The sequence below is a fragment of the Somniosus microcephalus genome, chromosome 2 (assembly GCF_052327205.1).
Source record: "Somniosus microcephalus isolate GS21.2 chromosome 2, FLI_Smic_1.0, whole genome shotgun sequence".
NCBI classification, from domain to species: domain Eukaryota; kingdom Metazoa; phylum Chordata; class Chondrichthyes; order Squaliformes; family Somniosidae; genus Somniosus; species Somniosus microcephalus.
This window is the reverse complement of record NC_140988.1, coordinates 270,330,648-270,347,133: the sequence shown is the minus strand read 5'-3', so window position 1 is coordinate 270,347,133 and position 16,486 is coordinate 270,330,648. Positions and strand designations below refer to the sequence as shown.

The 16,486-nt window shown below is 46.6% G+C and overlaps 1 protein-coding gene across 9 annotated transcripts in view; it reads left to right on the top strand.

Moving 5' to 3' along the window:
• Nucleotides 1-16,486, top strand: part of ddx4 (DEAD (Asp-Glu-Ala-Asp) box polypeptide 4) — a 145,488-nt gene that overhangs the window by 107,998 nt on the left and 21,004 nt on the right. For all 9 annotated transcript variants that reach the window (XM_085972001.1, XM_085972022.1, XM_085972015.1 and 6 more), the window contains 2 exons: nt 3,992-4,137; nt 4,707-4,806. In XM_085972001.1, the coding sequence (XP_085828127.1) occupies nt 3,992-4,137; nt 4,707-4,806 (246 nt within the window). The remainder of the gene's footprint in view (nt 1-3,991; nt 4,138-4,706; nt 4,807-16,486) is intronic.

Genomic DNA, 16,486 nt, shown 5'->3' with positions numbered 1-16,486 from the left:
TAATTTAGTTTCATAGACTCCGAGGTCTACGGCACAGAAGGAGGCCATTCGGCCTATCATCTGTGCTGGCCAAAAAAGAGCTATCCAGCCTAATCCCACTTTCCAGCTCTTGGTCCGTAGCCCTGTAGGGTACGGCGCTTCAAGTGCATATCCAAGTACTTTTAAAATGTGATGAGGGTTTCTACCTCTACCACCTTCTCGGGCAGTGAGTTTGAGATTCCCACCACCCCCTGGGTGAATAGTTCTCCTCAACTCCTTTAATCCTTCTACCAATTACTTTAAATCTATGCCCCCTGCTTATTGTCTGCTCTGCTGAGGGAAATAGGACCTTCCTATCCACTCTGTCTAGGCCCCTCATAATTTTATACACTGCAATTAAGTCTCCGCTCAGCCTCCTTTCTAAAGAAAACAACCCCAGCCTATCCAATCTTTCCTCATAGCTAAAATTCTCCAGCCCTGGCAACATCCTTATCAATCTCCTCTGTACCTGCTCTAGTGCATATCCAATTACTTTGCTGGGAGTGTACTATAGGCCTCCAAACAGTCAGGGGGAGATAGAGGAACAGATATGTAGGCAAATCTCAGAGAAATGTGCAAATAATAGGGTAATAATAATGGGGGATTTCAACTTCCCCAATATTAACTGGGACAGTCAGAGTGTGAAAGGCTCAGAGGGTGTAGAATTCTTAAAGTGCATCCAGGAGAGCTTTTTGAGCCAGCATGTAGAAAGTCCTACAAGAGAGGGGGCGGTACTGGACCTAATTCTAGGGAATGTGGCCGGCCAAGTGGAAAAAGTGCTAGTAGGTGAGCACTTTGGTGATAGTGACCATAATATGGTAAGATTTAAGGTAGTCATGGAAAAGGACAGGGATGGGCCGGAAATAAAGGTTCTAAATTGGGGGAAGGCCGATTTTAATAGGATAAGGCAGGATCTGGCCAAAATGGACTGGGATCAGCTACTTGTAGGAAAATCCGCATCGGAGCAATGGGAGGCTTTCAGAAGGGAGATTGAGATCATACAAGGGCAACATGTTCCCATAAAGGTCAAGAGTGGTTCCAAAAACCACAGGGAACCGTGGATGTCAGGGGATATACGGGAATGGATTAGGAAAAAAAGGAGGGCTTTTGTTAGATACAAAAGGCTAAAGACGGAGGAAGCCCTAGAGGAGTACAAAAAGTGCAGGGGGATACTTAAAAAAGAAATTAGGAGATCAAGGAGGGGCCATGAAATAACACTGGCGAGCAAAATAAAGGAAAATCCGAAGATGTTTTATAAGTATATTAAGGGTAAAAGGATAACTAGGGAAAAAATAGGGCCCATTAGGGACAAAAGTGGCAATCTGTGTGTGGAGCCGGAAGATGTAGGAGGGGTTCTAAATGAATTTTTTGCATCTGTTTTCACTATGGAGAAGGACGACGTAGACATAGAAATAGGGCGGGGGGACTGTGATATGCTCGAACATATTAACATCGAGAGGGAGGAGGTATTGGCGGTTTTAGCTGGCCTAAAAATGGATAAATCCCCAGGCCCCGATGAAATGTACCCCAGGCTGCTGTGTGAGGCAAAGGAGGAGATTGCGGGGGCTCTAACACATATATTCAGGACCTCTCTGGCCACAGGGGATGTGCCAGAGGACTGGAGAACCGCTAATGTACCATTATTCAAGAAGGGTAGTAGGGAAAAACCGGGGAACTACAGGCCAGTGAGCCTAACATCAGTGGTAGGAAAATTACTGGAAAAAATCCTGAGGGACAAAATTTGTCTCCACTTGGAGAGGCAAGGATTAATCAGGGATAGTCAACATGGCTTTGTCAAGGGAAGATCATGTCTGACTAATTTGATTGAATTTTTTGAGGGGGTGACTAGGTGTGTGGATGAGGGTAACGCAGTGGATGTGGTATACATGGATTTCAGTAAGGCCTTCGATAAAGTCCCGCACAGGAGACTGGTCAAGAAGGTAAGAGCCCATGGAATCCAGGGTGCCTTGGCACATTGGATACAAAACTGGCTTAGTGGCAGAAGGCAGAGGGTGATGGTCGAAGGTTGTTTTTGTGACTGGAAACCTGTGGCCAGTGGGGTACCACAGGGATCGGTGCTGGGTCCCTTGCTGTTTGTGGTCTACATTAATGACTTGGATATGAATGTAAAGGGTATGATCAGTAAATTCGCGGATGATACTAAAATTGGTAGGGTGGTAAATAGCGAGGAGGGTAGCCTCAGTCTGCAGAACGATATAGATGGGTTGGTCAGATGGGCGGAACAGTGGCAAATGGAATTTAACCCGGAAAAGTGCGAGGTGATGCACTTTGGGGGGGTCTAACAAGGCAAGGGAATACACAATGAATGGCAAGACCCTAGGCAAGACGGAGGGTCAGAGGGATCTGGGTGTGCAGGTACACAGATCCCTGAAGGCGGCGGAACAGGTGGATAAGGTGGTAAAAAAGGCATATGGGATACTTGCCTTCATTAGCCGAGGCATAGAATATAAGAGCAAGGAGGTTATGATGGAGCTGTATAAAACACTGGTTAGGCCACAGCTGGAATACTGTGTGCAGTTCTGGTCGCCACACTACAGGAAAGATGTGATCGCGTTAGAGAGGGTGCAGAGGAGGTTCACCAGGATGTTACCAGGGCTGGAGCGCTTCAGCTATGAAGAGAGACTGGGCAGATTGGGTTTGTTTTCCTTGGAGCAGAGGAGGCTGAGGGGGGACATGATTGAGGTGTACAAAATTGTGAGGGGCATAGATAGGATGGATGCTGAGGAGCTTTTCCCCTTAGGAGAGGGGTCAATAACTAGAGGGCATAGATTCAAGGTAAAGGGAGGGAGGTTTAGAGGGGATTTGAGAAAGAACTTTTTCACCCAGAGGGTGGTTGGAGTCTGGAACTCACTGCCTGAAAGGGTTGTGGAGGCAGAAACCCTCACAACATTTAAGAAGCATTTGGATGAGCATTTGAAATGCCATAGCATACAAGGCTACGGGCCAAATGCTGGAATATGGGATTAGATTAGACAGGGCTTGATGGCCGGCATGGACACGATGGGCCGAAGGGCCTCTATCTGTGCTGTATTACTCTATGACTCTATGACTTTTCTGTAATGTGGTGACCAGAACTGTACGCAGTACTCTAGCTGTGACCTAACTAGTACTTTTTATACAGTTCTAGTATAACCTCCCTGCTCTTATATTCTGTGTCTCAACTAATAAAGGAAAGTCTCCTGTATGCCTTCTTAACTACCTGTCTTGCTGCCTTCTGGGATTTGTGGACATGCATCCAAGGTCCCTCTGTTCCTTTACATTTCTAAGTATCCTACCATTTTATTGTGTATTCTCTTGCCTTGTTAGCTCTCCCCAAATGCATTACCTCACACTTCTCCAGATTGAATTCCATTTGCAACTTTTCTGCCCACCTGACCAGTCCATCAACATCTTCCTGCAGTCTACAGCTTTCTTCCTCACTATCAACCACACGGCCAATTTTTGTATCATCTGCAAACTTCTTAATCATGCCCCCTACATTGAAATCTAAATCATTGATCTATACCAGAAGAAGCAAGCGACCTAGTACTGAGCACTGCGGAACCCCACTGGAAACAGCCTTCCAGTCACACAAAAAACCGGTCGACCATTACGATTGTTCCTGCCACCGAGCCAATTTTAGATCCAACTTGCCACTTTCCCTTGGATCCTGTGGGTTTTTCCTTTCTGACCAGTCTGCCATGTGGGACCTTGTCAAAAGCCTTGCTAAAATCCATGTAGACGACAATCTAATGTACTACCATCATCAATCCTCCTTGTTACCACCTCAAAAAATTCAATCATGTTAGTCAGACACGACCTTCCCTTAACAAATCCGTTATCTTGTGTAGCTAAAAGAACAGGAATTGAGTTTTGAATTTAGCAATATTGTAATCCAGTTATTTGGTTGTAAATGTAGTAATAGTGAAGCTCAAACTGGTCTAAACATTAGTGTTTGGTTTTGTTCTTGAAGGTTGGCTGCAGACTTCATGAAGACTGATTATTTGTTCCTTGCGGTTGGTCAAGTGGGAGGAGCCTGTGGTGATGTACAGCAGTCCATACTGCAAGTTGACCAGTATTCCAAAAGGAACAAATTGGTTGAAATCCTTACTAACATAGGTGAGTAATTGTTATTATTTAGGGAGAGGAAGAAGAAATCATATAAAGTTATTTTTGTGTGTGTAAAATTGTCATTTGCACATATTTCATGCTGAAGAATTTACTGAAATAATTCTACTCTTGACAAAATTGCATGCGATACTAGAGGATGTTGGTATCCAAGCTAAAGGAATTCTAGCAATGGAAATATAGAAAGGGAGAAAGAAAACTGAGAGCTCTTCGTTTTAGAGAGTACCTACACATTTTTTAAAGCTTGGGAAACTGCATTTGCCAAGTAGATTTTCTTTGGGGGTTTTTTTAACCCCCCCCCACCCAACTTAATTTTGAGATTCACACTTTTCAAATATACTTCAGTTAAGGATTCTTTTATTTACATTGCTCTCATTGTAGCATGATGATCAGGCATTGCATTGTAAATCAAGCTACCATAACAAACTTGGACTCTAGCTGCTTCATTTGACAACAAAAGATGATTATTGGGGTTGTCACCAGATTTTAATACAGAAACTGTTTCTGGCAGCTGTTGGTGTGTAAAAGAACTGTTTCTTAACTTAAGTACTGTTTTACAGGTATTGAGCGAACTATGGTTTTTGTCGATACCAAGAGAAAGGCTGACTTTCTTGCTACTTTCCTTTGTCAAGAAAAATTCCCTACGACGAGTATTCATGGGTAAAATCTTTTTGCTTTTCTCAAATTTATTTCATGCTGACTTTACCTTCCAGAATCATAGTTGTCTTTGGCCAGGAGGGCTGGGTATGTTCTTCCAGCACTAAAATTTGCCTTGGTTCAGCTGCTAAAATTGTTATTGAAAAAACATATATGTTGCCTATAGAACATCAGTAAACTTCAATTCAAATAATGTGGCTGTTTTACAACACACTTGTCTTGATTAGGCCTAAACTCCAATAGCCAGATTGATTGTACATAATCCAATGAGCCTGAAAATGTTCATATTACTTTGCAGTGTAATAAATATATACTTTCTAAAAATCTTATCACTTGGTGATAACAATCGGAGTCCTCCTTGCTGGAGGAGTAAATGAAGATGTTTTTGTTGAGACACTTGGGTGGTGTCTGTATCCCATAATGGAACTCACTGCCAGGGTTGACGAGAGAATTGAGAAATAGTGGTTAGCTGATTTCACTGTCATTCCTTCTCTTTATCACCGATTGACCCATTACAGTAGCCAAAATGCTTTCATTTTGACTCAATTTGAGACGCAACATTCATCTTGGGGTTTTTTTTGTGAATTTCCACAAAAATGCTTTGGAGTTAAAACTATAGTATTTTTGACATTTTTAATGTTCAGTGAGCATGTCAAGTTTTTAAATATTACCCAGTTTATTATGTAATTACCATCTGGGTGCAACAAACCTGTCAGCGACAGTCTATTAACCAAGCCCGTAACAGACATGTCTGGGTCATTTTTATGTTTTTTGATGCAACTCGGGAAGAGCGAGTCATTTGATTCTTGTTTGCTTTACATCTAAGTATTTGTAATCATTTATTATTTCAGTATAACATTACAGGAAACTTTCTGGTATCCGGCACTGACGGGACCGAGCTGTTGCCGTCCCATCAAAACTGCCGTAGAAACCAGTGCCAATGTTAAAACATACGGAGCTCAGAGAGCTCCGTGTGAAGCAACAAACCCTAACAGCTTCAAAACAGTCGGCTGCAGCTGCAAGCGTCTCTAGTTAAGCAACAGCTTCAGCTAGACCTTGCAGAGCCTGACTGGAGAAAAAAAGCAACGAAAAGAAAAAAAAATTATCTGAACCGACTCCTGAATTTTGCCGGTGGATAGAGCTTTCCGGACATTTAACCTCCGGATAAACAAAAGTTTTCTGTATATAAAAACAACTTGAATTTAAATATAGCGCTTTAATGTAGTAAAATGTCCCAAGGTGCTTCACTGGCGTTATCCATCAGAATTTGACACAGCCACTGAAGGAGATATTGGGACAGATGACCAAAAGCTTTGTAAAAGAGGTAGGTTTTAGGGAGCATCTTCAAGGAGGAGAAAGAGGCAGAGATGTTTAGGGAGGGAATTCCAGAGCTTGGGGCCAAGGTAGCTGAAAGCACGGCCGCCAATGGTGGAACAATTTTGATATCGGGGATGCGCAAGGTGCCAGGATTGGTGTAGCGCAGTTATTTCGAAGGCTTGTAGGGCTGGAGGAGGTTAGGGGGTGAGGCCATGGAGGGATGTGAAAACAAGGATGAGAATTTTAAAATTGAGCTCAATGTTTCCTCGTTTTTTGGGCGCGGTACCTTCAAGTTTGTTACGCGGCCGCTGCACATAGCATCTTAAAGGGCACAGCTTGTGAGCGGCCTGCGCAGTACCTCCCCGATTGCTGCGTGGGTTCGCATATCTTAGACGGAACATTGATTGAGGTGTTGCCGGACTGGGAGCCACTGTAGGTCAGCAAGCATAGGGATAATATGTGACTGGGACTTAGTGCGAGTTGAGATGTGGACAGCAGAGTTTTGGATGAGCTCAAGTTTATGTATGGTGGAAGATGGGAGGCCGACCAGGAGGGCATTGGAATGGTAAAGTCTGAAGTTAACAAAGGCATGGCTGAAGGGTTTTCAGCAGCAGATGAGCTGAGGCAGGGCAGGTGTCGGGCGCTGTTTCGGAGGTGGTAATAGGCAGTCTTGGAGATGGAGCAGATATGTGGTCGGCAGCCAATCTTTGGGTCACACACACCAAGGTTACGAACGGTCTGACTCCATTTCGGGCAGTTTCCATGGAGAGGGATGGAAACTGGCTAGGGAACAGTTTGTGGCAGGGACTGAAGACTGGTTTTGGTCTTCCCAGTATTTAGTTGAAGGCAATTTCTGCTCCTCCTGTACTGTATGTCGGACAAGCAGTGTGATAAATCAGCGACAACGGAGGGGTTAAGAGAGCGGAGTGTCATCAGTGTACATGTGGAACCTGGCTGGGTGTTTTCCGATGATGTCACCAAGGTTAGATCCATGGGGGACTCCCAAGGTAAGAGTAGCATTTGCAGGTGATTCTCTGGCTTTGATTTGATTAGATAAGAATGGAACCAGGTAAGGGCAGTTCCACCCAGCAGGATGACTGAGAAGAGGTGTTGGAGGAGGATAGTGTGATCAAACACAGCAGACGAGTCGAGAAGGCTAAGGAGGGATAGTTTACCATGGTCAGTCACTTCATTTGTGGCTTTGGGGGCCGTTTCAGTGCGGTGGTAGAAACCTGATTGGAGGGAATCAAACCTGGAAACCTTTGGCTTGCTTTGCTCAGAGAACCTGGGTCCTTGCGCCCGAACAGTTCTTCTGTCCCTTACCCAGGGTAAAAATGAGCAGAGTGGGTCAGGAAGGGACAGAGCGTAACAAAGGTAATAGGGCATCAGTGACTACGGTGACATCAGGGGGAAAATAGAAAAAAGTCAAAGCTAAGGGCACTATATCTGAATGCATGAAGCATTTGCAATAAAATAGATGAATTAATAGCGCAGATAGAAATTAATAGGTTTGATCTAATAGCCATCAAGGAGACGTGGTTGCAAAGTGACCAAGGTTGGGAACTAAATATTCCAGGATACTTCTCTTTTAGAAGAGATAGGCAAAATGGAAAAGGAGGAGGGGTAGCCCTGATAATAAAGGATGGGTTGAAGACTAGTTGTAATGTAGGGCAGAGTATAAATCAGAAAATTAGAGGTGTATGTAACAAGGGTAATACAGTAATCATGGACTTTAATCTACATATAGACTGGGCAAACCAAATTTGCAGTAATAGTGTGGAGGATGAATTCATGGAATGTATGCAAGATAGTTCAGTATGTTGAGGAACCAACTAGGGAACAGGCTATTTTAGATCTAGTATTGTGCAATGAGAAAGGGTTAATTAATAACCTTGTTGTAAAGGGGCCTTCAGGGAAGAGTGACCATAATATGAGAGAATTTTATATTGAGTTTGAAAGTGATTTAGTTAAATCCGAAACTAGGGTCTTAAATCTAAACAAAGCAAACTACGTAGGTATGAGGGGCGAGTTGGCTAAGGTAGATTGGGAAACTACGTTAAAAGGTATGATGGTAGACAAGCAATGGCTAGCATTTAAAGAATTAATACATAATTTACAACAAATATACATTCCTTTTAAGGCACAAAATGTTGCCAGAAAGTGTAATGAGCCTGACGATTGGGAGGATTTTCGAATTCTGCAAAGGAAGACCAAGAAATTGATAAGGAAGGAGAAAAAAGAATGAGTAAATTAGCAAGAGACATGAAAACAGATTCTAAATGTTTCTATAGGTATGTAAATGGGAAGAGTAGTGAAAATGTGGGCCCATTAGAGGCAGAGACGGGAGAAATTATAATGGGCAATAAGGAAATGGCAGAGACATTAAACAAATACTTTTGTATCTGTCTTCACAGTAGAGGACACAAAACATTCAGGAAATAATGGGGAACCAAGGGTCTAGAGAATGAGAACTGAAAGAAATAAGTAGACGTAAAGACATAGTACTGGAAAATTAATAGGACTAAGTGGTGTAAAATTCCTATGACCTGGTGACCTGCATCCTAGGGTTTTAAGAGGTAGCTGCAGAGATAATGAAAGCACTGGTATTCATCTTCCAGAATTCCCTAGATTATACCAACAGTCCCCAAGGATTGAAAGGTAGCAAACATAAACCCACTATTTTTAAGAAAGGAGGAAGAGAAATAACAGGGAACTATAGGCCAGTTAGCCTGATATCAGTAGTAGGCAAAATGCTAGAATCTATTATTCGGGACATGGTAACAGGGCACTTAGAAAATCATAATATGATTAGGCAGAATCAGCATGCTGCCGAATCGCTATCACCCGTTTTACCAGCCAAGACGAATTTCGCCCTCTAATTCCAGCTGGCATGAAAATCTAACCTTTTATCCCTCCACATAGTTCGATTATTTTACTTGAGCTTAATTTTAGTTAGCATGTTTATTGTGAATATCTGTGCCATGTATGTATAATGATATGCAACGTTATGCCCGCTTCTTCTTTGCTGCAGTGGGGGGGGGCAGCGTTGCGGCAGAAGTTTGACATTTTTGATCACATCAGCTTGAGCTCAATGTTTGTTTGCTGAGGAGCACAGCATTGGTGTAACCATTTAAAACAAAACTTCACAGCATGAATCTTGTAGCTGCACTGGAACAGCTTGGCTAGAGGCGCGGCTAGTTCTGGAGCACAAGTCTTCAGCACGATAGCCGGGATGTTGTCGGGGCCCATAACCTTTGCTGTGTCAAGTGCACTCAGCCGTTTCTTGATATCATGTGGAGTGCAGCGAATTGGCTGAAGACTGGCTTCTGTGATGGTGGAGACCTCCGGAGGAGGCCGATATGGATCATCCATTCCACAACCATCTTCAGCCAGAAGTGCCAACGCTTCAGCCTTGTCTTTTGCACTCACGTGCTAGGCTCCACCATCATTGATGATGGGGATATTGATGGAGCCTCCTCCTCCCATGGGTTGTTTAATGGTCCACCACCATTCACGACTGGATGTGGCAGGACTTCAGAGCTTTGATCTGAGCCGTTGATTGTGGGATCGCTTAGCTCTGTCTGTAGCATGCTGCTTCCGCTTATTAGCATGCATGTAGTCCTGTGTACGCCTGGTGCTGCTCTCGGCATGCTCTTCTACACTCCTTATTGAACCAGGGTTGATCCCCCGGCTTGGTGGTAATGGTTGAGTGAGGGATATGCCGGGCCATGAGTTTACAGATTGTGGTGGAATACAATTCTGCTGCTGCTGATGGCACACAGCGCCTCATAGATGCCCAGTTTTGAGCTGCTAGATCTGTTCTGAATCTATCCCATTTAGCATGGTGGTAGTGCCACACAAGACAATGGAGGGTGCCCTCAGTGTGAAGACAGGATTTCATCTCCACAATGACTGCGGTGGTCACTGCTATCAATGCTGTCATGGACAGATGGATCTGCGACAGGTAGATTGGTGAGGACGAGGTCAAGTAGATTTTTCCCTCATGTTGGTGTTCTCCCCACCTGTCACAGGCCCACACTGGCAGTTATGTCCTTCAGGGCTCGGTCAGTAGTGGTGCTACCGAGCCACTCTTGGACATTGAAGTCCCCCACCCAGAGTACATTTGGTGCCCTTGCTACTCTCGGTGCTTCTTCCAAGTGGTGGTCAATATGGAGGGGCACTGATGCATCAGCTAAAGGAGGGCGGTAGGTGGTAATTGTAATGATCAAATAGTGATGATATTTGTCTGTGTTTGATTACTTATGCCTTACAGCATATTTGTCTGTGTTTTTGATTACTTGTGCCTGACCAGCAGAGGTCATGTGAGAGACAAGCAGTCCAGAGGAGTTTTACTTTCAGTTTCACTCTAGATGCATCACAGCATAGTGTGTTCTGTAAAAAGCTGTAGAAAGTCTTGAACAAGACTTTAGATTAAACAGCATTCTCTTTCAGAAATGAGTCTTTATTGAACCCAAAAAGAAATCAAAACAGTAATCAGCAGGAGGTTTCCTTGCCCATGCTTCACCTGCAGCCATGAGACTTCATGGGGTCCAGAGTCAATGTTGAGGACTCCCAGGGCCACTCCTTCCCGACTGTATTCCACTCTGCTGCCGCTGGTTCGACCACTATGCTACCATTCCCTAGAGTGCTCTGCTGTGATGTCAACAAGTTGTCTAAGCAGCCAATCCTCAGACAAGGAAGCAGGAAATGAAAAGCTGCTTTTATCCCCACTGTTTAAAAATGTGTTCGAGAGCAAAATAAAAAATTGGGAGGCTCTCGTGGGGATATGGTAAACCTGAAATAAATATGAACAAACTTTTAAAGAATTTTTAAGTTTCTTAAATTGTAATTTTTATCATGGAGAAATTGAACAAGCCTCAATCTAAATTAATTTTTCATGGCCATAATGTTTTCTAATGGACGCCCAGGTCTCGTTGCACTTCCCCCTTCTCCCAATCTATTGCCATTCAGATAATCTGCCTTCCTGTTTTTGCCACCAAAGTGAATAACCTCGCATTTATCCACGTTATATTGCATCTGCCATGCTTCTGCCCAATCACCCAACCTGTCCAAATCATACTGGAGTTTCTCGGCATCCTCCTCACAGCACACACGCCCACCCAGCTTTGTGTCGTCTGCAAACTTGGAGATATTACATCTAGTTCCCTCGTCCAGATCACATATACACATATATATATATATAATATATATCGATCCCTGCGGTACCCCACTAGTCACTGCCTGCCACTCGGAAAAAGACCAGTTTATTCCAACTCTCTGCTTTCTGTCTGCCAACCAGTTCTCTATCCAAGTCAATACCTTGCCCCCAATCCCATGTGCCTTAACTTTACACGCTAATCTCTTATGCGGGACCTTATCGAAAGCCTTCTGAAAGTCCAAATACCACATCCACTGGTTCTCCCTTATCTATTTTACCAGTTACATCCTCAAAAAATTCCATTAGATTAGTCAAGCACAATTTACATTTTGTAAATCCATGTTGACTTTGTCCGATCCGGTCACTATTTCCCAAGCGCTCTGCTATTACATCCTTTATAATGGACTCTAGCATTTTCCCCACTACCGATGTCAGGCTTACCGGTCTGTAATTTCCCGTTTTCTCTCTACCACCCTTTTTGAACAGTGGGGTAACATTAGCTACCTGCCAATCCATGGGTACTGTTCCAGAGTCTATTGAATTTTGGAAGATGACCAGCAATGCATCTACTATTTCTAGGGCCACTTCCTTAAGCACCCTAGGATGTAGATTATCAGGCCCTGGGGATTTATCAGCCCTCAATCCCGTCAATTTCCCTAACACCATTTCCCTACAAATACTGATTTCTATCAGTTCCTCCCTTTCATTAGACCCTATGTTCCCTGACATCTTTGGGAGGTTAGTTGTGTCCGCCTTTGTGAAGACAGAACCAAAAGTATGTATTTAATTGGTCTGCCATTTCTTTGTTCCCCATTATAAATTCCCCTGATTCTGACTGCAAGGGACCTACGCTTGACTTCACCAATCTTTTTCTCTTCACATATATCTAAGAGCTTTTACAGTCAGTTTTTATGTTCCCTGCAAGCTTACTCTCATACTCTATTTCCCCCCTCTTAATTAATCCCTTTGTTGAATCCTAAACTACTCCCAATCCTCAGGTTTACTGGTTTTTCTGGCCAATTTATATGGCCTCTCCTTGGATCTTTTGCTACCCCTAATTTCCCTTGTTAGCCACGGTTGAGTCACCTTTTTTAATTTTATTTTTATGCCAAACTGGGATGAACAAATTCTGCAGTTCATCCATGTGACCTTTGAATGTTTGTCATTGCCCGTCAACCCTTTGAGTGACATTCCCCAATCAATCCTACCCAACTCGCACCTCATACCATCGTAGTCTCCTTTATTTAAATTCAGGACCCTAGTCTCTGAGTCAACTATTTCACTTTCCATCTTAATGAAGAATTCTATCATATGATCGCTCTGACCCAAGGGGCCTCGCACAACAAGATTGCTAATTAATCCTTTCTCATTACATAATACCCAGTCTAAGATGGCCTTATCTCTAGTTGGTTCCTCGACATATTGGTCCAAGAAACCATCCCGTATACACTCCAGGAATTCCTCCTCCACAGTGTTGTTACTAATTTGGTTAGCCCAATCTATGTAGATTAAAGTCACCCATGATAACTGCAGTGCCCTTATTGCACGCTTCTCTAATTTCCCATTTAATGCTAGGTGGGCATGTGTGCTGTGAGGAGGATGCCGAGAAACTCCAGTATGATTTGGGCAGATGCAGTATAATGTGGATAAATGCGAGGTTATCCACTTTGGTGGCAAAAACAGGAAGGCAGCTTATTATCTGAATGGCAATAGATTGGGAGAAGGGGGCAGTGCAACGAGACCTGGGCGTCCTTGTGCACCAGTCGCTGAAAGTAAGCATGCAGGTGCAGCAGGCGGTTAAGAAGGCAAATGGTATGTTGGCCTTCGTAGCGAGAGGGTTTGAGTACAGGAACAAGGATGTCTTGCTGCAGTTGCACAGGACCTTGGTGAGGCCACACCTTGAGTATTGTGTGCAGTTTTGGTCGCCTTATCTGAGGAAGGATGGTCTTGCCATGGAAGGAGTGCAGCGAAGATTCACCAGGCTGATAGCTGGGATGGCAGGAATGACGTCTGAGGAGAGATTGGGTCGATTGGGCTTGTACTCGCTGGAGTTTAGAAGAATGAGAGGGGATCTCATCGAAACTTATAAAATTCTAACTGGAGTAGACAGACTCTATGCTGAAAGGATGTTCCCGATGGTCGGGGAGTTCAGAACCAGGGGTCACAATCTAAGGATAAGGGCCTAGAAATTCAGTTGCGTTCGCCAGCCGTTAGCGCCTTAGGAGGGGTAGATCTCGAGCGCTAGGCACTTAGCGCCCGGGCGCAGGACGATCTGCGCCTACGCCCAACTTCAGTAGACATTTAGCGCCGGCGCAAAGTGTTTGCGCGCGCTCAGCTGCGCGTGCAACTTATGACGTCATTTCGTCGTGCAACGCCCTTTGTGCGCCCCAAACCGGAACTTCAGTCGCGCCCGCCCAATGTGGGCGTGGCGGTGTTAAGAACTGTGAAGTGGAACGCAGCAGAGGCCCTGCGGGCCTCGGGGAGCGCTAATTAAAGGGCACTTACACTGAACTATAAAGGCCAGCCATTTTGCTGCAATGACTTTTCTGCAATGGATTTCTGGACAGAGACCAGGGAAGAGACCTTACTGATTTGGCCCAACATAGGAGAGGTATTTTTGGCTTCTGGCCAGAGCTTGGAAATTTGCCTCATTGTGATTTCATTGTTTGCAAGTATATTATGGGGGCTGCATGGGGTTCCAACCCTCAGTTCCAGCATTATGTGCGAAGGGCTCGCAGACGCTGTGTGAGAGGGGCAGCCATGCCTAGACGCAGAGGGGGCATCAGGCGTCGGCAACGTAGGCCTTACCCACTCAGGGAATACCGCCAGCAGGTGTCCTATCTCACCATGACTGCCGCGCAGTGTTAAGAGGCTGTGCTTCAGAAGGGAGGTGGTTGCAGAGATCTGCCAGCTGCTTCAGAGATCTGCGTCCACAGCTGATGTGCAGGACGTCTGTCGGTGGAAGTGAAGGTCACGGTGGCTCTGAACTTTTATGCAAGCGGCTCCTTCCAAGCCGCTGCTGGGGACATAGCTAACATCTCCTCCCAGTTCGCCGTGCATCGCTGCATCCGGCAGGTCACCGATGCCCTTTTCACAAGGAGACACCAATTCATCTCCTTCCCCATGACCCTAGAGAGGCAGGAGCAGCGTGCGGTCGGATTTGCGAGGATCGCCGACTTCCCCATGGTGCAGGGCACCATTGACTGCACGCATGTGGCTTTGCGGGCACCTATCGACAATGCCGAGGATTACCGCAACCGGAAGGGCTACCATTCCCTCAATGTACAGCTGGTGTGTGACCACAGGCAGCGCATCCTAGCTGTCAATGCCCGCTTTCCAGGCAGCAGCCATGATGCATTTATCCTGCGCCAGACTACTGTGGCTGACATGTTCCAGGCACAGCCTCCCCCAAGAGGATGGCTTATCGGGGACAAAGGCTATCCTTTGTGTACATGGCTCATGACCCTGCTCCGCGCGCCCAGGACCCCTGCTGAGGAGGCATACAACGAAAGCCATCAAGCCACAAGGAACATCATAGAGCAAATGATTGGCGTCCTCAAGCAACGGTTCCGCTGCCTGGATCGCTCTGGCGGATCTCTGCAGTATTCGCCGGATAGAGTCTCCCAGTTCGTCGTCGTTTGCTGCATGCTGCACAACCTGGCTATCCGCAGGACTCTGGCACTGCCACCTCACGTTGGACCACCACCTCCGGAGGACCATGAGGAGGAGGAGTACCAGCCCAGGAGGGAGCCACAAGGTCCAAGGGCCGTCCGTCGGCGGCTTATTGAACGACACTTCTAGGCCCCCTGTCAGGGAATGGCTTGTGGCAATGAAGGCGCATGAATGCAGCCGCTCCGCAAGCCCTCAGCCGGTTAACGCAACAACCACTTGAAACATCACACATGGACAAGCTGAATAAAGAAAAAGCTTTATTGAACAAACTCAGGGCCCTTCTCACATGAAACCCAAAAACAGACAACACCCCCAAAAAACAGTCAAAAACATATCTCACTCCCACAACCTGGGGAGGAATAACAAAACTTATCCATCCAAATGGCCTTCATCCTCGGCCTTGCCAAAAGAACCCCCCCCCCCCACATAGACAACACAACCACCCCCATATAAAAAAACATTTGCCAACACACTCTACTTTGTGTGCCGAGAGGGCGAGTCCTTGTCCAGGCTTTTCCGGCCCCTGGCCGACCTGCTGCTCCGCCTCAACCTGGGCCCTGTGGGTGCTGCAAGGCTGGGGGAAGGCTCCTGAGGGGCACATTGCGTGACGGCAGATGCCCTTGGGGGTCGGCCTAGACGAGCTCTGGCCCTCGAGGGGCCAGCTGCTGCAGCTGTGGCTGGGCAGCATCAGTCCCTCCAGCAGCTCGTCGCAGCTTCGCTGGGGGAGTGGCAGTGGCGGCTGCAGCAATGGGGGCAAGCTGGCTGATGCCAGCTGCTCGCCTGAGACACTGGCACTCGGCCGGGCTGGCACTGCAGCAAGCGCAGCAATCTGGTGAAGGCCAGACCGCTGTGCTGCTGCAGCGCGGCGGGTGCCCTGGCGATGCCTGCCTGACACAGCGAGTGTGGCAGCAGTGAGTGCCCGTACTGCCCTGGTCTGTGCCCGCATCAGACCAGCCAGTGACTGCACGGCACCACTGATCAACTGTCCACTCGCTGCCTGTGCTGCCCTGAATTCGTCGCGACTCGCGTCCTGTGCTGCCCTCAATTCGTCCCGACTCGCGTCCTGTGATGCCCTGAATTGTTCGAGACCCCTGGCCTGTGAGGCCCCGAAATCGGACACACTATGAGCCAGGGACTCGATGGCCTCCGGCAACCGTGCCACAACCCCCATGAACTCGGTGTGCCGACGATCCGAGTCCACGGACATTTGATCAAGGAGGCGCACCTCCTGGGCGAGGACCGTCTCCGGACTGGAGGCCGGACTCTCCCTCTGGGGAGAAGGCCGCCGAGCTGCCCGACCCTTCCCGCGTGGCTGCACGCCACTGGGCCCAGCAACTACACTCCCCTGCAACACTTCCCCCCCCCCCCCCCCCCCCCCCCCCGGGGAGAAGGCAGCCGAGCTGCCTGACCCTCCCCGCGTGGCTGGACGCCACTGGGCACAGGAGCTACACCCCCCTGCAGCACTTCCCCTTGGCTCTCCTCCAGGGAAGACGTGTCCCCTCCATTGCCATCCCCTGGCGCGGTTGAGGGTTCCCC